We start from the raw sequence: 24,580 nt of genomic DNA on the forward strand, positions 1-24,580 counted from the left end.
AATGACAACGCGTGCCTCATTGTTCGCCACTCCATTGTCCATATTCACACGCGAAGGAAAAGACACTTTTCCAATTCCAATTTTGGGGATTTAATAGAAAAGGAAACGACTTGTCCAACGCCTTTTTTTATGAAGCACTTGACGAATTCGTGTGTGTGTTTCTGTATCTTATACCATTTTTAGTATATAACAAAGCTGTTTATTTATCTTCTAAACGAGAAGAAGTAATCACTCAACAGCAAAACGACAGTCGTCAAAACACCATATGAATAAAAGTATGGAAATGGCTTCAGTTAAAAACGTGATGCTGTACCCATAAAGCATATGTATTGCCGAAGTATGTACTGTGGGCTAAAATGGGCCGCATTAAGCACATAATATACAAATATCCTGATCGTGTTTTAAACAGTTAACAACGGTCGATGGGAGTCGTGAGGATACTGTTTTAGAATTCTTTAAATGTATTTTGTTGACTATTTCTAAAAGGACGAGAAATTAGAATGGAAAGGTGTCCCATCTTCCCCAACCCTACTATATGTACAAGACTATATTTTCGAGTGATTGACGCAGCGGTTTTACCCAGTTCTGCTTTATGGCATCGTATTCCTAAAATAGTCGCGCTAAACGACGCCCGCCTACAACTGCGTATTAGCCATTTCCCGAAGACGACATTTTGAGGTGTGGCTCCCAACTACGCCTAGATGAGCAAAGCATTGCCCCTTGATATCTCCGGGTCCGCTATGTACGTAGACGGGGTCGGGCGGCTAGGGGGGCGGGGTTAAACGGTACAAACCACCAGAACTTTGGACCCAGCCCAGCAGGTCGATATTCGGGTCCCCGCAATGGCTCAAAAAATAAAAACAAACCTCTAACTGTGTGTGATGCTGAACGCAGGAAACGGTAGAGGTAACGAAACAGAATTCGAACGAAAAACAAAATTGTCAGCTCCCATTTTAGCGTGTCGGGGTAGCGAGTGGTACGAAGACTATACGCAGCATATTTGAGGGGACATTTTGCAGCGTACGTTGGCGCATAACGCAAATTGGCAATAATACTAACACAAATATAATAACACTAATGACACTAACACAAATAAAAACGTATAACATCAATGTGTAACTCACACCATAAACAGAAAATAAACAATATTTAATAAGCTTTATTTGGCTTAAACGCTCTTGTAAAACCTTAACTTATGCATTAATGTGAATAAAAACTGAACGATGCTATTTGCAAATAAATTCAACCCCCAAAATAATTAGCAAACACATTCAACCCCCCCAAAAGCGACACTTTCATTTTAAAAGTACATGACTTGCGTCCAATAATACATCAGGCACGCGCCTTCGTTTCAATCACTTTCCCCTAAACGATTTTGGCAACAAAACTGCTTTGGCCTTTCATATTCAGAGCCACCCAAAAGTAAACGTACCCAACGACCCGTGCTAAAAGTGAGTTGCCACTGTATTACGTCATCAAGACTACTCCAAGGGAGCGGCGACGGCTTTGCGGTGATTACTGTATTTATGCAACAGGAAAATGGCCGGATTCGGGATCAAGTTACGAGTATACATGAAGTTATACAACGCGCGATAGTGGTATACACGGTGCCACTGTTATGCCTGATATTTTGTAATGTTTAATAGAATATATAGGCGTTTCTAAAACGGTGCGGCATAAAATATAAACCAATATGGTTTGTTCTAATGACAATGACTTAATTACAGCGTCATTAGATGGTTACTGTTAGCATAAATGTTCGTGCAAGTTATTGCAACCAACTAATAGAAAGACCAAGTAACATATTATATGCTTTAAATTATAAGGCATATTATATGCTTTATTTAAATTCGAAAAAATCGAATTTTCGGTTAGTAATAGATAGATATTTCTACTCGTGTGGCGGGGCAACGAGACTTATAGTTACATCACGGGTGTCCTGTTTCATACACACCAAGCGCGCTTACGAGTTTTCACGTTTATAACGTTATGAATATATATGAAATATTTAAATCATCATTTATTCCTGTACACGTGCGCGTATGTGTTCGTAATTCATCATGACTACTTTGCCATAATCCCTGTCTGTACGAGTGTCGGTTCGCCACCCAGATCGATCAGCGACCAAATTAAAGATCGCAGCATGAAGCTGCCCGGACCGTGACGGGAATAAGCAGGGAGGAAACGGGCTAAGTCTAGCGTAGGACGCCTCAAGTTGCCGGGCTTTCTAAAGTAAACAAGGACGCTAAAACAAAACTGGGGCGGGTATAATCGCAGGAAAGGCCAGGTTTAGAGGCCACTCAAGTCGGGAAGTGCTGTTCTTGAGCGTCCTTCAATGCGATATGGGATTCAAGAATTTGCTCTGGTTGCTGGGCTGTGATATGTATGGCAGCCAATACACAGGCTGTGGTAACTTAGGGGGATCTCTATATATAAGCACACGTTTATAGTTGCTTTAAATGGGATTTACAGAGTATGTCGTAGACCTTATAAACCTTTACGCATTCAACATGTTCGTAAATATAACATGTGCATTTAACATGCGACGCACGGTCAAGGTGTAAATTCTGAACATAATGTAAATATAAGAAGTCGATCTGTATAACTAAGACGTCTAAAGGTTGGTATACAAATGACGGAAAAGGTGTTTTGAACAAAAAGTTGTTTTCTTTGCAACAGGTAATTTACATATAGAAGTCGATCTGAGGACACCAAAACTCCAAAACAAAAACACTATTGCGCTTTGCAAAGTATTCACCAATGGCACATATACACTAATAAATACCTTCCTATAAATTAAGCGAAATAAACTAAAAACATTATCACTAAAAATATTATTGTGGCAAACCATGTATACCAGCAACGTAACACAGTGAAAGTTGCGTGTATACAAATACACATACTTATAACCATTTACAAACACATGTGGCCAAGCAGCGAGTGTTTGTATATATGGATATAGTTGGTCAAGAGTAGGAGGAAATGACGGACCACAAACCCACGCCCCGTAGAAGATGGGACGCAAACATACAACTTAAAAATAACTTACGTTTGTATGAGCAAGAGTTTACGTTAGGAGAAAATCTTTTGTCACGCAACAAAATATGGTTCGCGTGAGTGAGTTGAATCATTGTGGTCACACTACGATATGCATGACTGCATATTTAAATGACAAGGTTAAAGAGAAATATGAATTTTTATTTGAAATTTGTTCTGCTGGGTTGTGTAACTTTTGAAAATGGGTAATTGAGTATATAGCACTGTGGGGTAAAATGGTGGGGCAAGATGGGTACTGTTAGAACATAATATTCCATACTTCCTTTTTTAATCGTGTTTTAAACAAATAACAATGCTTATTTAGAGTCATGAGGGTCTACCATTCTACGAGAACGAAAATATGGACAGTCGAAAATATGAACAATCTTACCCTAACCTATAATATTAACAAAAAACAGCGTTGTTAAATTGCGTAAAAATATATGTGACTTCAGCTAAGTGGTTCATAGGAACCTACGTCGTAGCGAAACAAACAACTGCCATTAAAACATCACTCAAGCGTAAAAACACCCACGTGAAAATAAAGTTCCCACAAATCTTGGCAGAAGTTTCGAAACTCACAAGAGAAGTATCGAATATCACATCCGTATGCGTAGAATGTTATGGTGTATACAGCAACGTGTGTACACATACGAACCGCACACGCACAGTCGGTGTTGGGGGTAATGTAACTACAGCTAGTCGCTACGTCTGCATTACCAAGCGTGGGAACGGGGCAGTCGTGCCTACGTACCCGAGAATTTTAAGGCAATCTCTCATACTAGACCCGGAACGAAGCCCAAAATTTCACTGCTGGTGTGTTATTACGTGCGGTCATTACACCGAACAGCTACCTGTTACCATTAAAGCAAAGCACAATATTAAGCGTTCAAATGACGCATAAGGAAAATAACTTAAATACTCGTGATTAAGAACTCGTAAAGATATCGTCTTCGAAATGTTATATATATACCGCACCAGCTGTTTGAAAATTCTCATGGACGATAAACGACCGGATTCCGATTAAACGATGCGTTTTGCTATCTAACTCGTTTGATGTGGTCCTATATACGTTAAAACAAGGGCTAACGGTGTAGACTCGTAACATATGCCGAGGCAGTTAAATTTATCACTGCTCGCAAAATTTTATTGGGAGAAATTAAACGGCGTGAGTTGTGGAGATAGAATTTACCTGACAATAAAAATGGGACGTATGTGTGTAGTAGTCTGATACGGGGAGCTTGTAATACGGGAGTATATGTATATATGCCCTCTGTGGTAAAATGCGAACAGGTAAATGCAAATTACCAAGGGATTTTAAGAGAATATATTGGCGGGCTAACTTTACGTTTGTCTATATTGTAGAGTGGGGAAAGATGGGACACCTTTTTATTCTAGTTTTTTATCCCATTTGTTAGTAAACAAAGAACATTCAAAGAATTAAAAAACCGTAATCCTACAACTCCCATAGACTGTTGCTAATTGTTATAAACGCGATCAATATGTTTGGATATTCTGTGCTAAAAGTGTCCCGTATTTCCCATACTATATATAGTACTGTGGGTGAAGACAGATACTGTATAAGCACATGATGTCCCATACTTCTTAATTGGTTTTCAACAACTTTAACGCTCTTTCGGGAGGATACGGTAAAATAGTTCTGTAAATATACTCTTAAATGAGGAGATAAAGGAGAATAAAAACATGTCCCACCTTACCCCAACCTATTGTATATTCCACGAGAGTGTAATTATTCCTACATGGCACGCGAGAGATACATTATTCAAAAGGATTAAATAGTTAATTTATTATGAGCTAATAGTTCAACTAATTAAGCGATTTACAAGATTACATGGGTTTATCGACGATGATTTCCGCTCATTCATAATTTAACCGGTTGCGAAACTCGGAAGCGCCATGAATGCTATGATGATGGCATTCTGCCACGGACGTGAACCATGTGCGACCGAAGCCAAACTATAATGATGGCATTGTGAACCTGTACTATGTGTGACCAGAGCCTTTTTAACAATTCATGTCGGTTTTGATGCGATGTCCTTGGTAGACGCGAGGCGGTTACTGCATGTGATGTTTGTTTAACTTCAAAATTACAGAATAGATCGGTTAATTTGGATTGAGTATATTGTTTTGTTGCCCACTATGAATATAGATATTTATCAAACACTGTACATAGGGTAGAATACTTTACAACAAGATGGCTATGCAGATAGGAGGTGCAAACACAACAACCCATATTACACAACCATATCGAAAGTATAAGCCATTGGGGTCATTTGTTGAAGCGACCAAAATAATAATCGTCACTAGGTAATGCCATAACTATAGTAACCACTAGCCTGCTTTGGGTGGAAAAGTCAAAGTTAGATTAATTTTGAGGCCATTTTATTACGGACCAAAATAATGTTCGCGTTTATACGTGCGGGTAAGATGTGTGTTTTACGAAGGGAGGGCCGACCCGGGGAGATCGATCGACTTGTTTTATTTGCCTTGATCGGGTCGCTTATTTGCCGCCGAACCTGCAAATCAACCCCGGGCTCTTCCGTCACAGCGGCGCAAACAGCTCGCGCGAAATTAATCGACTGGCGCGATTCGAAACTCGGGCGTGAGTCGCGATAGTGACGTCATAAACGCTTATGTGTTTGCGCGAGAAGGATTGTTTCAGCGAAAACTGGCAGCGTAGGCTCGTACTTCCCCCGACTATTTGAACAAGCAAAACATCAAAGCAAGCTATAACGAGCTACAAACGACAGGAACGAAATCAAATATTAAAATCAATCATGCCCACCGCACACGACAGATGCGTATTAACCTTTAATGAACAAGAAATGTTCATAGCGTATTCTATGCAAATACGAAACAAACTAAATAACAGGAAACTGTGATAATAGTATAGAAAACTTAATTCACGATTTTTCAGCTATTGCAAACATAAAATACATGACAACAATAGTTATGCATATAGTAGTATGGGGTAAGATGGAATAACTCTAGCACATAATAACTTAAATTTCCTAATCGTGTTTTTAACAATTAACAACAAATTAGCTATAAATGGTCGTATTCAACACAACATGAGAATTAATAGCAAAACGACAATCGTTATAACACGCTATATAGACATAAGGAAAAACATTGGTAAAAAGCATGGCTGCTTCGTATTTGTTTAACTAGGAAAAGTGAAATGTAATAAATCTTGACGCGATGAGTTGTTGGGTTAAAAATTAACTCGGATTTTGGAAAGTTAATAGTCGGTCCATCAAAAAGTTTTGGGTCGTTAAAATCTCGCTAGAACAGTTTGCTGTTGGTTGCTGAGCTAACAAGATTGTTTTCCGAAGGCGGCACTCTGCCTGTGTAGACGAACTGAAAGTTTTGGAGCTGGTTGCACGCTGTTAACTGGCTTTATATAACGCTGTGCGTTTAGTACTGTGGGGTAAGATGAGATATTATTAGCATTTAATTCCCATACGTTCCACGCTCTTTAAAAGTCGTGGGGATGCGCTTATAATACTGTAAATATTCTTTGTTTACTACCAAATGGGACAAGAAAACTCTAAACGAAAACATGTCTCATTTTACCCCCACCTATATAACTATTAAGGTTTGAAAACCTTAATTCTAGGAATTCGGTTTTGATAAAACTTTACAATATAGTGTGGTGTGATTATATACTGCTTGGTCTATTATTGCCGCATAATCGATCCATCGTTGCGTCACAGACGAGCTGACCTTTCGTAACCCCGCGGGTGTGGACCTTACATCGCTCCATCAAACGAAAGACAAACAGAAAATCTTTCTCGAAGTCGATGTCTTAATACCCAATTAGATTTTAGATTGGGGTATATTAAAAATACACAAACAGAGCAAAATAACCCAAAAATAAAATTGAATAAACTTTTGCGTCCTAGTATGAACGTAAGTATGAACGTAAAGGCATTTTAAAGGCGAAAAACGATCGAAATACTGAATTTAAAATTTAATATTGAACAGTTAAGAATACCCAGAAAAAAATTATATAAAAACAAAATTTACAAAAATGAAATTTACGTTGATAGATCAAAATTCCTGCGCCAACGTTTGTACTAACAGTTGTAATAACAGAAATATGGACGTAAAGGAAACTTTCTTTGCCCGAAACAATAGAGAGACCTTTGCACAAACATTAAGAAGTGAAATGTACAACTAACTATATCAACAGACCTACTTCTATGGAAACACGGGGTATATAGCTTGACCAAGCCGGTGAGTTACACTTTCCAACCAGCGGGAACCAAAAACAGGTAACTCGATTGTACACAAGATACAACGATATATGTTTTTACGTTTTTTGAACGCTAAAGAGTGTAGGACGTTAAATCTAACAAGACTATGGGGTAAGATAGATACCGTTAGCACAAAATATCCCACATTTTCTAATCGTGTTTTTAACAATTAACACCATTCTTTAGAGTCGTGAGGATACGGTTACATAGTTCTGTAAATATTCTTTGTTTATACTACCTAATGTCACGAAAAAAAGAAAGAAATCATGGACTATAACCTTAACCTATTATATATATCGAAATTGACGTATTGCAATAAAATGCAGCAAAGAAACCGCTATGCAACTATAAGCGCAACATCAGAACAGTAAAAACTTTTAAAGTGTTTCTAAAGTAAACAGAAACCATAGTCTGAAACGGGCAGTAATAACTGAACGCTGCAGTTTTGTTTTAATCATATAAACTTAAAGTGGAAACACGTTATAGGGCCACGCCATGGGACCTGGAGTTTAGACTGGGGTTTGGCCCATTACCCGAACACCCAGGGTGCTACCAACGAGATTCAAGACCCACTGATGGCAGTTTATGGAAGCTTATTATTACAGTTATTATTCTATAAGGGTGGAGTACTTTACGACAAGCTATGCCGTAGAACAATAATGAAACTTAGGCCGGACGAGTTGGCCAATTACTCCCGGTCAAAAAGCTCCGAAATATCAAAGGAATTTTCCGTTTGTTTTATGGATATTAAGTCATAGCCGACACCTGCTTATACAAATATGAGATTCCCGTTTAGTTTGATTTCCGATGACGCAGAAATCATTCTATTTGCATTAATACATCGTGAGTTCCGAACATGAGTTTTTATTTGATCAACACATCGCTTGAATATTTACAAACTTTCTAAAAACTTCCTATTTAGGCCTATAGTGAGGTATATGTGTGGGTAACGATAATTTGTTAAACGTTTCGGCATACTTGTGCTAAGTTTTTAAAACAAGCAATGCCGCAAACAGTTTTAATCTATCTTTATCTATAGGTACCGGGAACTCCAAATGCACACCCTAATTCTATGACAAGGCATAAGAAACAAATATTATATCTATCACTACTGCACAAATACCAGTTAATCATATCCTTGAAGAGCAAATTTAAACAACACATGCGCCGTCTTAAGCTTCATAAGGTGGCAAGCAAGGAATTGTTTGAGATAAAATAACAGCTGGCTACACAGACTCGGATGTTTGGCCAACGCTCGCCTCAAAAGGATTTATCACACAAAATCAACACGCAATTAGTCACCCAATATACTCGTTAACCTGCACGGCGTAAAACAAACGAACCGTTTACTTTGGGATGGCGAGAATAGAAAGCGGTTTTTAAGGAGACGGTATTACGATTTATAGCTTTGTTGAGCGACCTTGAGATATTGTACGACAAAGCGAAGTAGAAACGAAACAACATCTTTGCACAAATGCTGCAGTGCTTGGTACAGCATGACGTAGCACCTGGTACATACGTCATGGATTGGTGATTAGCAATGAGTTACTACGTCAATTGTTGTGTGTGTTACGAATTGTTAGAATTCGTGGTTTCAAATTTGAATTGACTTATTTTTTGTGACATTGGTAGAATTCCACTTCGCGCGTGGAAACGCCGTTGTTTAAGCTTGTTCATAATTTTAATTAGAGTTTTGGTGCGGTAATAAAAAGTATGACACTACCGTCCCTTACAATGAATGAATATAGCTTATTTATTTTTGCGTGGCTTGGCAACGACAGTTTTTATAACATGGGTGTTCCGTTAATTTAATACACGCCTGCGTATAAGTTTTTTTTTTCTTTACTACCAAATGGGACGATAAAAACATGACATCATGGGCCATCTTACCCTACCATACTTTATAATATTTAAATAAACCCGATACACTTTTATAAATGTTTAAGAATATTGCAATAATGCTTTACATTATATCAGCGTTGGGTAATTACAAAATCCTTGCATACGTCAGTATTCACTTTGTTTTTAGACTGCCAATAACTACGACGTAATGATGGATCAAGACAATACATAGCACTACCCCGCTGTGGGACGACCGCATTTTATCTCGCATGAGGAGACTTGGGACAAAGGACCCCCGCTGTGTTGCGCGGTTTGGTTTGGCGAACCGAAATGTGAGGCAGACTGAAGAGATTTCAACGTTGGCTGTATATCCAGCTCATGCGTTTGGGTGTGTGGGTTATAAATTGCTCGAAACGTCATATACATACGCTTTTTAATTCATTTCTCCAGTATAAAAAATTTGTTCTATATCAACCCTTCGACTGCCTTTTTAGCTAATTTTTAACGAAGACTAAGTTTACATTATGCCTTGGATCAGAAGTAACACAATATTTATTCCATGTATTCCAACGTAATGAGGTTTAAAGGAAAGAACGTGCTTTTGCGTCCAAGACAATATACAGTAAATGGTAATAAGTTAATTATTGCCAAAGATACCAAATTCCATATAGCATACCACGCTGTAGGATCTCATCCTTACAAAATAGAAATGCAGTAACGACAAGAGACACGGCCTGTCAAAATGATCTGACAGCCTGGGAAAATCTTATTCTATGAAAATCAAAACAAAAGCTTGAATGGGCGACGTCGTCTATTCTTCCACACACTTTACAAACTGCTTTAGAATCTAAGGACAATTGTGCCAGCGAAACCTCGGCGGGGATAATGGCGCTAGCGGAAAAAGACAATACGGCGGCATCTCCATTCGGTTCGACAATAGAGAGGTTTTACTATCAATGGACCGCTGGACTTCCAGTGAAGGTGAAATAGAATAGACACTTGTCACAATAGAATAGATTCTTTCCTATTGTATACAGCGCGTGTCACTCGTGTGGGCTACGCCGCAACCAAAATGGCGTATATTCAACGCTCTTTGCTCGCCTAAAGGCGCATTGCAGCAATTGCTTTCCTCGATACGTAACAAAATTTTGATTTTCGCGCTAAATGCAACTTTAAAATTAAAATTGAAAAAGTTGAGGTAGTAAAATATTTTGTGCCCTTGGCTCTCTATCGCCGTTGGAGCTATAGCGTCAAAACGAAACAGCAGCTACCAGGAAGTCGGTTATTTTAGAATCTGATATCGACCAGAGCGTCGAAATTGGCCGTTTACGAATTAAGAGGAAACGGTTCCAAAAACAGGTAGACCTCAACTGAAACAACAGCTACTCTGCGTTTGATGATTTTGCTTTTAAATTGCGAGGAAATGGGTCAAGACCTGTGCCAGTATGGGGCCACAAAACTTTGACTCTAGGAAAGCATTGGTTTCCTAGTAACGCCTCACTTGCAGCCAGCGCGGGAGACACACCTTGGACAATATTTTCTTTTCCAAACGAACACACGCAAGTCTTCCATATTGCGCCTTTGATTTATTTAAACCTACAGCGTATACTGGATTAAAAAAGTATGTTAGCTTAAATTCGATTAACATAGCTAAGAGATGGGGATCTCAATGAACAACAAAACGTTTATAATTTACCAGTTCATGTGCGGTATTTCTTATCGCAAACACGAAAATTAAAAAGCATTTTAAAGCAACCAGCCCAAATCTCAATTCCAATAGCGTGTCTTACTGTAAAATTTAACCAATATAGAGTACTGTGGTGTAAAGACACCTTTAGCACGTAATATTTAAATACCCTAATCCTGGTCCATTTAACAACGGCCTTGGAAGTCGTAAGCATGCGTTTTTTTCTTTTAATGTTTTTTGTTTACTCCCAGATGGGACGAGACGATAAAATAAAAAGGTGTCCCATCTTCCCCAACCCTACAACATTTGTATTTAGAAACGACAATAAATGAACGAGAAATCGTTCTTACAATACAACAGTTACACAAAATATGCCATCGAATTTCTGCGTAGATTTGATTTATTTTCATATTTGAACATTTACATGAAAAACGCAATTCAGAAACAAAGAGGTTTAATCTCAATTTTACTAAATATACTGACTCCTCGAATCTACTGTTTAATGTGCTTGACTGTATACTAAACTTATATAAGCAAACTGCAGTTAATTAGCCCAAGCTAAATACAAAAGCAACTGTTAAAATAGCCTATGTACGTAATGGCATACAAGTTGTACAATAATTATTATATAAGCCAGGCTTTAATATATAGACTTGCAGTGTATGTACCTTTTTAAATTCAACCCTCATTTGAATAAATACTAATTCTGATCTTAATTGTGTTTAAAATTATTTTTAATGTGCCTTTTTCTTGGTGGCAACATAGGTTTTTTTCTTAGTGGCAACATTGGCGTTCCAGTACCAAAGAATCTGTAAAACAAATCAATGTAAGAAACTTTACAGAAGTAATGATTGTGAAACAGTGAGTTTTTACAGAATTATACAACCGTATAATTACTGCTCTAAAATATTCTTCTAACAGTAACACAATTAGAAAATATTGGATATTATGTGCTTACGACAACCATCTTACCCCACAACACTATATATATTTGTCAGTGTGTCTATATGTTTTAATTGGCCATTGTATTTAGAATCATCACATAAAATATGGGTAATGGGCCATATCTGGTTTAAATCATCGTAGCCTTAACAAAGGCCTAACACATAAAGAACAGAACATACAGAATTAATCAATGTAAGAAATCTTCTAGAAATAATGATTTTTTGGAGTAGTATATGTTTTAGAATTCTGAAGAACATTTACAAAATTAAATAACCGTCCATTACCTGGAACGCAATGACACCATTAGACGTAGAAGACACGATGTAGTTTAAAACAACCAAATTGTCCCCAGTCTCCTGAATGGATGTGAAAATACGAGCAAGTGAACCAATGAACATTAGAAACACAGTGATTGCTGATAGTTGGCCAGTACTACCGTTCTTGTAATTATCCAAGGCTTGAATTAGCTGAAAGAAAGAAATATCGGTTATTTTGCTGCCTAATTAGTTAAATTTTATTTATTAACACAAATTTTAGTCTTGTCGAAAACAATTGTTATTTCGACAATGTTTTTTTTTAAAAAAAAACGGTTTTAATTTCAATTGTTTGAACTCCTGAAAAAATAATTAATTTCGCCAGCCGCAGCAACCGCAACACAAGTCACTGTGTTTGAAGTAATTGACGCGTAATGTGTCAAACGTACGTGGGGTAAGGCTAACACAAAACTGACGACTCCAGGGGCGTGAACATTAACCTGACAGCATCAAATCAACAAATTTAGGGGAATTCAAATATATCGGGCGCTTAGCCAATATGGCCAAGCCTGGGACTATTATTACTCTACAATTCACTTTATTGACGTAATAAATACGGTAGCGCGGCGCGATTAATAATAGAGCTAGGCACAGCGTGGATCCGGAGTTTATTATCGTTGCCACGGGTGCGGCACGCAAGAATACGCGGCCACCTTAGTTATAGGAAGTCATATTCAAGCAATTGTAACGGACCACTACTCCTGTGCGGTATAACACGGCTTTTGTTTTAACAGACCTTTGGTATATTCCGAATCAATTCGCTACAAAGGCACAAGTTCTTCTGTTGGAATTTTGATATAAAATGGGAAATGAAAACGATGGCGAATGTACAATTTTCAGGGCATTTACCACATTAATCAACGAGGTTTCCCATGCTTGAAGACTATGCATGTAACTGCATTTTAACAATGTCACCCCGGATTTAAACCTGCTGTTAGGTATCTATGCAAACAAGCAGAACCAAAGTATATTGCATTTGTAACATTAATTAACGAGGTTACTTATGTTTGCTTATATGTAACCGCAATTTAACAACGTCATGTAACCATGGAAAAATTTAATAAACGTGACGACTATTATTTGGACCGGGTGGTCGCAATTTTACGACGTATGACGTGTCATGGTGGAAATATGAAAAATGTGTTCTGGGTGAAATGGCCACCCATTATGACGACATAAACCTGAAAATTAACCGCAGTGGTCACGGTTTTTGGTCGAGGTTTTAAAACAAGAAACAAATCTGGGACATTTGGCCGGAATTTGGAAATTAAGACACACCTGGTAGACGCATATTAGAAGGTATGGTAAATAAATAAATGGCGGCTGGGTGAGGGGTTTGCTATGACTAGTAGGGATAGAAAAACATTAGGAATAAAACGACTCGACTTAAAGGTAGGATTATATTTCAATGAATGTTTTTGTTTTTAAACAAATCTCTGCAGTTTTTAAATAATAACCCATACGCTGTAAAAGTATAAACCCGAACCCCAAACTGCAAAAAAAAACAATTTTCGATGATTGACACCTAAAACACGCGTCTAATGTCGTCGAAAGTGTTTGCAAAGTTTTCTCCTGCATGACCATATATGGAAATGATTTTCTCAAAGCGTACACGTTCTATAATATATATCTTACCTACTTGGAGAATATAAAATTGTTTTCATGCCTCTGATTTTAAATATTATTATTATGGCAAAACTGCGGGAAAAGCTAAAACAAATTATACAGTGAGAATTTTCCAGATTAACAGCAAAAAGTCCTGCAACACAAACAACGAGGCTGCACAAGCACGGATAACTACACATGGTCCTACAAATTTGAATATGTGTTTTCCATGTTTCGTTTGCTTTCCCACCAGTAAATCATAAAGCTATGCATTTCAAACAGGTTTCCCATGCGTAGCATATATGGAGAAAGTAATGTAACATATTATGAATTGCATGTAATGGTACGGTGTGTACAATATGGGTGTATATTATTAAGTTGAGAATTTGTACTTTGGCCAGAGAACTAGATGTTTTGTAGATATTTGTAGCGTGTGAAAAACTCACTTGCTACTGGGATAGCGAAGGTAAGGTGTAATTTAACAGGCATGCCGTGTAGTTAGGAGTTCAGTATATACGGTGGTGGGTTTAAATATATAGAAGGTTGAGGTAAAAATCGTAAAATGGTCCAACTTTCATTCTCTGTTATCGTTTCATTTGGTAGGAAACAAAAAAAGGATTTGCAGAAATATATAACCGTATGAACTCACGAGTCTTGCGTCGGTAATTGTTAAAAATACGATTAGAAATTTGGAATATTATGTGCTAACGGTATTCATGTTACTCCACAGTTCTTAATGTACACGGGAAAAACACTGGAGAGATGGGGAAAATGACTTGGTCACGACAAGGGCTGGAATGAGACTGAAGTGTTGCGTACTGTCTGTACAGGGCTTTAAAGCCGCCGAGCATTTGTATTAAATATCTCATACTATAGCTCTTGAAAGGCGGGCCAAACATAGAAATGTAATATTCTCTCGCCGTCATATTACGTCACTCAACACGTGTTTGGGTTCTAGTTACGTCACGGCTCGTTGACCTCGGCATTGAACCGTGACGACACACTCAGCAGTAGTAGTGACTCGATTTCGCTGAAAATTGACTTTTACTTGAGACGTGTCGCCCCAATGCGCCGGAAATTGTTCCAAAAAATGAATTACTCAATTAAACGGTTTAAAACTTGCTAAGTAAACATAGGCGCTTGACTTGAATATACAGAGTACGCATAGGCCCTAATATAAATTATGATTTCATTTGTCAATCATCTTAGTATACATAAAAAAAGACAACGAGAATGCTTCAATTTAAGTAAAATATTAAAAAAGGTCTTAGTAGTACCCCGGTTTCCAAAAAAAACGGTAATGATTTTTTGAACTATTACGGCGGAGCATTGGACTAAGTTAATACGGGTAGCTGATCAAAAATGGAAGAAAATACAGTGAATAACATGAAATATATGCGTGGCACGCCGGGGTTGCACTATACGTATACAGCAATGATAAAATCACCGATGAGAACGCTATAAGTTTGTTTAAGCGACAAGAACAGTGATTTTCATACTCCTACGCTTTCGAGGGCGATAAGGGTTCGGGTATACAGCAAGCACTTACGTTGGACGAGCAAATCTCGCCTCAATCTCCACACCGTATAGTTAGCACCTGAGTAAAGTCGACTGCTGGCGCCTTCCCCGGAGAGGGTCGGCTAATCGTATTAGATCATCGGCGCCACCCATGTAGCCGGAAGCATGGAGTCACGTGGTTTATAGGGGTTTAATGGGCGAAGCCCTTGTAGCGGGATAGGCGTCATACTTTTGAAAATACGGGAGGTGGGTGTAAAAACGGCATTGGCTGCAGTGTTTACGGATTGATTTAATGCAGAAAATTCCCGGCAGTCTTTTTAGCTTCCCACCCAAAACTTTGTGCCTTTGCCATAGCCGTAGCGGTGTATTAACTACGGGGATATTACATTCAAACCGCATGCTATATGATGGGTGTTACAATTTTAGAAAATGAAAACTTCGCAAGCCCTCACATAGTATCTTCGCAAGCCCACACATAGTATCTATGAAGTAGGGTGGCAGATTGACGTTGGCGCCATATGTAGTGACTTATGGGCGATTATAGTGGGTGATGTATCGCGACGGGAAAGTCGTCGCCGCTTCAGAAACAACAGGAGGATAAAAAGCGGTCGCTAGTGTTTGTTTGTTCGAGGTTTGTTGTTTGTAGTAATCGGGTTGTGTGTCATAAACGATGGAACGACGGTGCTCGGGATTAAAATCAATTTGTTTCACGTTTGATCTTAAATGCTCTTAAAACATAAAGGCGGTGGTGGTGTAAACTGGTTTAACACTATAGGGGTTGGTTTAGTGTGTGGGAAGGCAATCATGTTGTAATTCAACAGTAACGTGTATGAATACACCATGTGTGTCTTACAAGGGGAAACCTATGTTATAACTCAGCATTGAGCATGAGGTGTATAAAAACACAATATGTGTCGGGTGTACAAGAAGACAACCTATGTTTAACTTGCCAATGAGCATGAGGTGCATAAAACACTATGTGTGTGCGGTAGTATATATATAAAGATGTGTAGCTGGGTAGTATGTATAAAGATGGTTATGTTGGATTAGAATAAGCAACGGTTTGGTATCTTTACCGTAAGTGGGAACTTCCTGTATCTGTACTTGCGGACAAACGCAGTATGTAAGATAGGCGATCTGGACGGTAGATCTATGGGTGTAAAAACAACAAGGACGCTTGGGTATGGGGAAGGGTGTGATAGGGTAAGTGCTGTTGTGATAACGTGTCGCCTACCACGGGTGCATAGGAGATTTAAAGTGGGGGGAATGATTACCAAAGTAAATTGGAAGATACCTATAGGAAAAAGCGGAAAAAGAGAAAAACGGGACGATTTCAAGAATTATTAAGAATTTAGGGGGGTGTGTGTAAATCTTACTACTATATTTGAGGTGCATGTGTTAATTACCGGTATTGCCTAAACGACTGTGCCTTATTTAAACGGTTTTTATTAAATGTGCAATTTTAAAGCGAAAAACTAACTCTTCCCCCTTTCTTTAAAAGAGGGAAACTCGTCTTATAGCAAAGGGTTATAGCAAGGCGAATTAAGTTTTAACGTTTAAACCACTTTATAACTTAAAAGAGAAATAGAAAAATCCAATTGAAAAGTAGGCTAAACCATCAAATATCAGATCTACAAAGGTGCTGGGTCTCGTTATTTTAAAAGCGGTACTAAGCTGGGCGGGGACGTTATTTTGTCGGCGTTCGAATCCAGTTTAATCCGGTTGGATCCGGTTTGAAGGTTGTTAAGCAGGAGTGCCACTGAATCGCCACGATTTGAATGACATGATACATGGGCCGTGTAACGTAGGTTAGATTATAAGGATCGGAGTCGTGTCATAGGCGTGAGAACACAAGTAGCAAAATGCGATTGTTTTGTCACAAATTTAAGCATATCACATCTGTATAAACAAATATATACAGTATATGCATAATAGCGCGTACATACCTACAAATTTAAAAGATATCATTAGCAGCCCATGCTGGCGCATTGAACGGGACAAACAGGTGGAAAACATTTTAATAATAACATTTTACACGGCCTATCACTGGAGCTTGTTCATATATTTTCAAAACGGAAACGTTTGGAATTAAATAAAAATGATCATGTATACTGTATACTTGTATAGGGATGTAATTTGTTTTAAAATTGACCTGGAAAACTATGTTTTAAGTGCGTATATAAGACGCGTTTACTGAAATGGTAAAACAAGACGAAATATTATTGGTACAAAATGGAAGGCAGAAAAAACACTTGTGTAAGTCAACCTGAAACTGGGGACGAAGCCGCACAATAATAATGACATTGGTCGGAGTTAAGTGTATACGAGCAAACTGCCACTACTGGAAATTATGGCTTACCCTGGGAAAGCACGAAGCAGGTAGCTTGTAGGTGGAAATAAAAGTGAGAAAGTGTAGACCCTTGACGGTTGCGACTTAAAATAGCGCAGCGTGGAGCGTAAATTGGACCCAAGCACGAAAAGTGCGATGCTTGGTATATCATGGTGACCGGTATTTGACCTTTCATATTAAATGAGTTGTGTTTCGTCACAGTAAGGATTTTTGAGGTTAGGGGGTGATAATTTGGGATAGGTTGCGTATGTTTATATATAATTTAGAAGTTATTAAAGGAAATACCAACACTGGGTAAAAGTTGCCTTGCCATTTCTATAAGGCAAATTTTAACAAATTGATCACTCGTCGTTTATGAATAAAATCAATAAAAAAAAGTTTTTAAAAATTAAAAAAGGAGAAAAAGGATTACTTAGAAAAATGTCTCGTACTTGAACGGAACATGCAGAAGCAATTACTGGCTTCTTAAAATTTCTACGGGGCGAGGAGTTCTCACACGACAGCCCCGACTTATGGAACGTGTGCGACACTTGAGAACCATTCACTGCTGGCGGAGCGGTTGGGATAATGTTACCCCTGTTTGATGGGGTACAACGTGACGTCACATGGGGGTTGGGTAAGGGCGTAGGGTGTTTTCAAGATGACGTAATATTTAGAAGCATTGGGCTAGTTTTTATTGTGAGTTTAAAAGTGTAAATATGAAGTTGCTTTGTAACATGAACAATAATATGTCTAACTCTGGCCTAAATCTTAGGTCGCATTGCACACCACGCTGTAGCATCCACACATGTAGAATAGAAAATAAATTTTTGTCGTTTTTATATGCTATGCACAACGATAGAAAACGCCATAAAAAGAGTGTTTTTTTTGTAATTATATCAGATTTATAGCAATCGGCAAAGTTTTTTCGTTGCAAGCTTACGCCCCAACACTTTGTTAATAGAAACACATTATACACAGACGTTAAATTCCATATTATGGATAATTATGTACCTACGTACATGCTGTGGTTCCACTATAACATAGAGAATAAGTCACGACGAAAGAGTGCGTTTTAATATGGCCCAGTTATAGCGGGCACGGTGTTTAGCTATATGACAGTTTGATTGAGTTAGAATGGCTACGACAATTGCACAAAGAGGTGGATCTACGGATCGTTCATATCAATAGACACCACGAGTGTGACGTAACCACGGTAAACTAGCAGTGTTTCCACGTATTTTTCGGGTTAAAATTAAGTTGGATAAGGACAGCTGAATTATAGGTTAATTTTAAAACGTATAAACAACTTTAAAAAAGTGATATAGAAATAGAATAGAAAGCATGTGACGTTAAAACACGACTTAATAAACAAGTTACAAGAGATCTTAATTTATAAAGAAAAGAATAAAAACAATGCAAACCAAAATTTTTAAGCTTTATTTATAAAGTGTGGAATATTGGGGCTGATAAAATATAAAAAACAATTTATTGCTTAAATTAATGAACTAACGTGATGGTGTTAAATTTTCATTGGTCAACACTTTAAACGGAAGGAGCCACAGCCGCGGTCGGTGTAACACACAGTACACGCTCGAGCGCCACAGTATGTGGGCGTAGTTAGGGGGGGGGGACACGGGTTTGATAATTGTTCGTGGGGGTTAAGGGTTATTTTATGATTGGGTGACTTGCAAACTTTGGGTCAAAATTTATGCGACAGATTGTGCGGTTACTTTGTGCAGCAAAAATTGTCTTTATTGTAAATTTCACGGGTTTTTAGGTTCTATCTAAATTTCACGTTTTAAATTTCTTTTTTTTGGTAAAATACAAAAAAAACATTAAAATAAATAATAAATTTATACAAATTCGGTAAATAAATAGATTTAAAACAACAAAATTTTAAACTGTTTCATGTTGTTTCAATTAGGAAATGCACGGGAAGAGATACGTAATCCAACGACTGCTTGGTGCATTGAGGCAACGTATAGAGATTGAGACGACAGCCAACCCACAACTCGAAAATGGGGTATGATATTAAAGCGTGGAGCATTAGTGAGGTGTTGAGGTGTCACGAAAACATGCGACAGGACCACCCAGGTTTCGGAACACCGTTGGAATATATTGGGTTAGAAATACGTGAGCTTACAATGGTGACGTGACACTGTATAATCCCTTGAAGTTATAGCTAATATAGGGACTGTGGTATGAATGTACTCGATAGAGATTAACAAAACTACACACAAACCATAAAATATACACTATTCAATGATGATGATGATTATGAATGTAACTACAATTTAACAATATCCTCCAAATTTTACTAAAAATTAAAATCGTGACTCCTACGAACGAGTTCTACTTTACCGGAATTCCGTATTCTGCTAACTGCGTAGGCGTTGGGATAGCGTTCAACCCATTATCGGGTACTCCGAGCAATTTTTGCAGTAAAATAGCGGGCTTTAAATTAACGGCCACGCGTTTATTTTCGGCGGCCATAGCGTGACAAAACACAAACCGGGAGAAGGACTAGCACGAAGGTAGGATACGCGTGATGCTAACTTAGGGAGAAAATTACTGCTCTGTTAGATATATGCAGCCAATTTCTGGGACGTAATGAAAGTGCCGAGGGACTAAAAGTACAAATATAGGTGCCGGGTGTGTAGGTTTATTGAATACTCGCATGCAAAGTGCTGCTGTCGCGAGCAAATAACCGAGCGTTTTGATCACAAAATCACAGGATTGCTGTAACCGCAGGTTAAGGTTAATATGTCGGGTAATATACGCGGAGGTAATTTCAATAAATCACCTTATAAAATAATGAATAAGATAGATATTAGATCCGCAATCATTCAAGTCTGAAACAATTTTCCCCAAAAAGCGTGGCTCTTTAGCGACCGTAGGTGGTAGATACTAGCACGACATTCGACCGGCGTATGGTAAGTATAGTTACAAACCGTGGCTCCTAATATTAATATATAGGAAGTTGGGGCAAGTTGTCTATGTTTTAATTATTTTTATCGTTACTATGGTAGTAAATATTGAAAAGTTACGTAATTATGTAATCTCCACGAATGTAAAGTTTTCTACTGTACGTTTAAACTTGTCTGTAAATATATAGTTATGTGCGCAGTGATCAATACTATATAAAGTTATTAATTTTTTTGCTAAACTTATACAATCGTTGGTTTTATCTATAGGTGTGAGGGTCGCCTTAAGCTCTTAGCACGTCTGGAATTTTGGTCCTTGAAATAACACGGAAGGCAACGGTGTCGCACAGATGTCACACGTCCCCCTGTCGTGACAAAAGCTGGAAACCGGAACCGCAAGCCAACTAAGGAATTAGACGGTCAACAAAAAATCGTGCAAGCCGTGGTGAATAGAATTAAGACTGGCGCTATTGTGGACAACAATGGTCAGAAAGCGGATTTTTAATCAGACAAAAACCTGGGGGCGAAAAGCACTTCTAACTTTGGGGTCGGTGGGGGGGGGTAACCGATCAGTTTAATTTCCCCCGGACCCCATAACGCGATCCTGGACCCATTGTTCCTCAGGAAGCATCAATCTCACGCGCACGCAATTGTCAGTGAACAAAAGAAGACAATGAAACAAACCCTACACCGGTTGCAGCGTTGAGTAGAATGCAGATTTCGGGAATTAGGAACAAAGAATAGTGATTGAAATTTGCACATAGCTGCCAACTATACATATTCACAAATAGGATCCTTATTATCCAAAACATCTTTTAAAAAAGTGTTTAAACTTATATACCAGATGTGCTGTGGTTTTTAGAGTAAAATATCTATGAAGTTATATAATATACTTCTTGTGGCGACGCCTACGTGTTTTAAAGTCCATACTCCTTTTAAGTATTAAAAACTACGTAATATGCGTTTCTGTATGAAGTCTAATTTCAAACCTAAGAGTAAACAAGAGTTTTAGCGTGTTTACAACTGTATAACAATCCAATCCAAGGACACGGACACCTCAGTGAACAATAGGAAAAGGTTTTAAATTTTTTAGCGACAATAGATCCACTAAATAAATAACACAACTATTTTAATGAAATGCGCGAAAAACACAAAGATTTCGGCTAGTTTGGCCCAAAAAGCGCGGCGTAAGGCATTCCTTTGCGAACCTTAATAGTGTGGGAATATTTAGCTGTGCGACTTTCACAGGCGGACTAGCGGCCGGGTGGAAACAGCTCGCTTTGTGATTTTGTTTGCCTGTAAACTCGGGAATAAAGACCAGCGTGCTAGGAACATGGGCATGCACGGTTGTCGACTTGATACAAAGGTTGTATTTTGAATTCAATGACTTTGTATAAACAGGTCAAGTCAAGGTCGCGTACGGGCTCTGTTTACAAATTCTGAACAAAACATGCAGCACGTTTAGAAACAGACCTATAGTCCTGTTTTCTGTAGTGTTAGATGAATATTGTTAGCATAGTTTGTAATAAATTTTCGTAATCGTGTGTTAACAACTAACAACGTTCTTTTTTGAGTAAAGAGGATACGGTTATATATTTCTGTAAATATGAATTGTTTACTACTAAAGGGGACGATAAAAAATGGAATGAAAACATGGGTCATCCTACCAAAACTTACTATATATAATTTAAAAAAAGCCATACATGTGTTGCCCGAAGTTTTGTGACGTGTGCAGAGTAGGTTAGTAGAATTAGAGACAGACTGTCAGATTATACCACTATAAACCACATGTAGAACTATGATGAATAAACCACGGGAAAAATGTAAATCTTAATGACGGTCATTTTGTCCCAGAATAGGGCACACCCATATATCCGCTACGTCTGTGCTAAACCAGAGTTCTTCTGTAGTGTTATGTCACAAGAATTTTTAGGATATTAAAAGAACTGGAACCATGTATGACGTCAGTTGCGTTGACGTCATCGGTTGGTGTAGGGTTACCAGGGAAACGGTCACGTGGGTAGGGGACAATAGAGATACTTGAATAAGATATGGGGGAAGCGATTGATATCTGGGACCTTTGATTGAGGGGGTTGGGGGGCATACGGAAGTAGAAACATGCACTAAGTAAATACTAATGACACGTCTAAACATTAAACAAGTACTAACGTACTATGGCTTGGTAGCAGGTTCAAAAAGTTACTATGCATTATTGAACATGCACCGAACAGCGGCATTCTAGGTTTCAATAACTCAGTAAGAATACGCCACTTCTCTTAACAAATATTGGCATAATATAGCTTAGAAATAAGCGTTACTGCGCATTCATTATGTACTGTCGTTCTGGTATACGGTGTTTCAGGAACAAACGGGAATAAGAATACTTTACTATGCATCAAAACAAATAGTGACTACCGACTTACTCTGTGTTGTAATAATCGATTGCGCAACTGGTTAGCCGTGTAACTAGATGTTTCAGTACGTTGTTCAGTGCAATGTTATTCAATAGTCGTTAGGTTAGGGTATACCAATACGACTACGAGTACATCGTAGGATTACGCATATAATATGTTGATATTTGATGAACGAATATTACAGTAGTCAATACGATTGCAGTGTGAAGTAATTTGAATACATACTGTGGCTTTTAGACAGAGAGTAAATTCATACTATTGATTTGCGAGCGTCGTTGTCGTCACTTATAACTCTCTGTCGCCACCAAGTAAACGCCGCCACAAAACACACATCGTCATACAGTAGCGCTGTTTTTGCACTGGTTATGGTAACTAAATATTCAAGCCAAAACAATCGAAATCAGTTCTACTTATATAACACTTAAAATTATTTATAGTAGGGTGGAAAAAAATAGATAACTTTTCAATGTATTTTTACATTTTATTTGGTCGCAAACAAAAAATTATAAAACCGTTTCCTCAACTCCCTTAGACCGTTGTTAATTGTTTTGTATATTATGTGCTAAAGGTAACCCCAACCCTACTGTATATCATTATTACTGACTATAAACACCAGGCTCACCTTAGATATAACCACAGCTGGCATTTGACTTGCTTGAAGTGCAGATAACACAGACAAAGGTGTGAAACCAGAGATTAGAATATATACTATGGTTGAATACAACACAACAAATGCACCGCCTGTACCAGTTTTTCCTTTATAATGCTGAAATTAAAGGATTTGTGTTATGTTTTTGAAAATATCATTTGATCGATTACAAAATTGGCACTTAATTATCTTGGTGTTTTGAGATTGCAATTAACTGGAGCACAGTGTTTGCCTTTAGAGTCTATACCATAGTACATGGAATTGAAGCTCTACACTACCACCATGGTTGGGTATGTCTTGGGCAAGATAGTTACCCCAGTTGTCCCATGAGAGTTTAACACAGTGATTTTATGAGTTTCCGAAATTGTGAGGCATCGCAGAAAAAAAAGCACAAAGCAGTGTTCGAAACAGAAAACTAGCGTTGTAATGTTACACTATCATTGTCCCGGCATGCAAACATAACCAAGTTACTTTCAATTACAACAGAGGGGTGCCTATTGTAATAAAAAAACAGCTGCCAAATGATGTAAGAGAGAACAGCAGCGTCTCTAAAACTAGTGACAATTTACCACCAATTGCTGAGGGACCATAGTCACAAAATTAGGCGGAAAATAATGACATGAGAGGTTAACGAACCTAACACATTTTCACTGCTACTGCAGTAGTTATCAGTCAGGTTATTAGGTTACTAAACAATTCAAAACATCAGTGGTGGACAAATTAAAAAATATTTGAAGTGGAACCAATTTATAATATATTACTACATTTCCTTTAAAAAATAATATGCTTTGGTGAATTATTCACAGTTTGGACGAACATAATTTTTTAATGGTATGGCTCTGTTTAAATGAACGTGCAGTTTCTTTATTCTCACATGGCGGGGAAATGACAGTAGGTATAACACGGATACTCTTTTACATACACACTTAAAAGTTACCAATACCATGTTTGTAATATTGTGGGTGATTTTTTTGTGGTATTTTATTAATTTTAGGTAGTTGGCATTTAAAACAACTCATAACTAGGTTGAAAAG

The 24,580-nt window shown here is 37.9% G+C and overlaps 1 protein-coding gene and 1 long non-coding RNA gene across 4 annotated transcripts in view; one reads left to right on the forward strand and one right to left on the reverse strand.

Moving 5' to 3' along the window:
- Positions 1-11,227: 11,227 nt before the first annotated feature.
- The window catches only part of LOC100186714 (mannose-P-dolichol utilization defect 1 protein), an 18,109-nt gene continuing 4,756 nt past the window's right edge, over positions 11,228-24,580 (reverse strand). For 2 of the 3 annotated variants that reach the window (XM_009863846.3, XM_026838218.1), the window contains exons 6-7: positions 12,075-12,257; positions 11,228-11,654 (exon numbers count right to left, since the gene is read on the reverse strand). In XM_009863846.3, coding sequence (XP_009862148.1) covers positions 11,580-11,654; positions 12,075-12,257 — 258 coding nt within the window. In that variant the 3' untranslated portion in view covers positions 11,228-11,579. Of the gene's footprint in view, positions 11,655-12,074; positions 12,258-23,519; positions 23,664-24,580 lie in introns of all 3 variants that reach the window. The other variant, XM_009863844.3, reaches the window with a different exon arrangement.
- Positions 19,231-20,835, forward strand: LOC113475057. Its single transcript, XR_003396799.1, has 2 exons — positions 19,231-19,681; positions 20,754-20,835. It is a non-coding gene; the product is annotated as an uncharacterized LOC113475057 (long non-coding RNA).

Source organism: Ciona intestinalis, chromosome 1 (assembly GCF_000224145.3).
Source record: "Ciona intestinalis chromosome 1, KH, whole genome shotgun sequence".
NCBI lineage: Eukaryota > Metazoa > Chordata > Ascidiacea > Phlebobranchia > Cionidae > Ciona > Ciona intestinalis.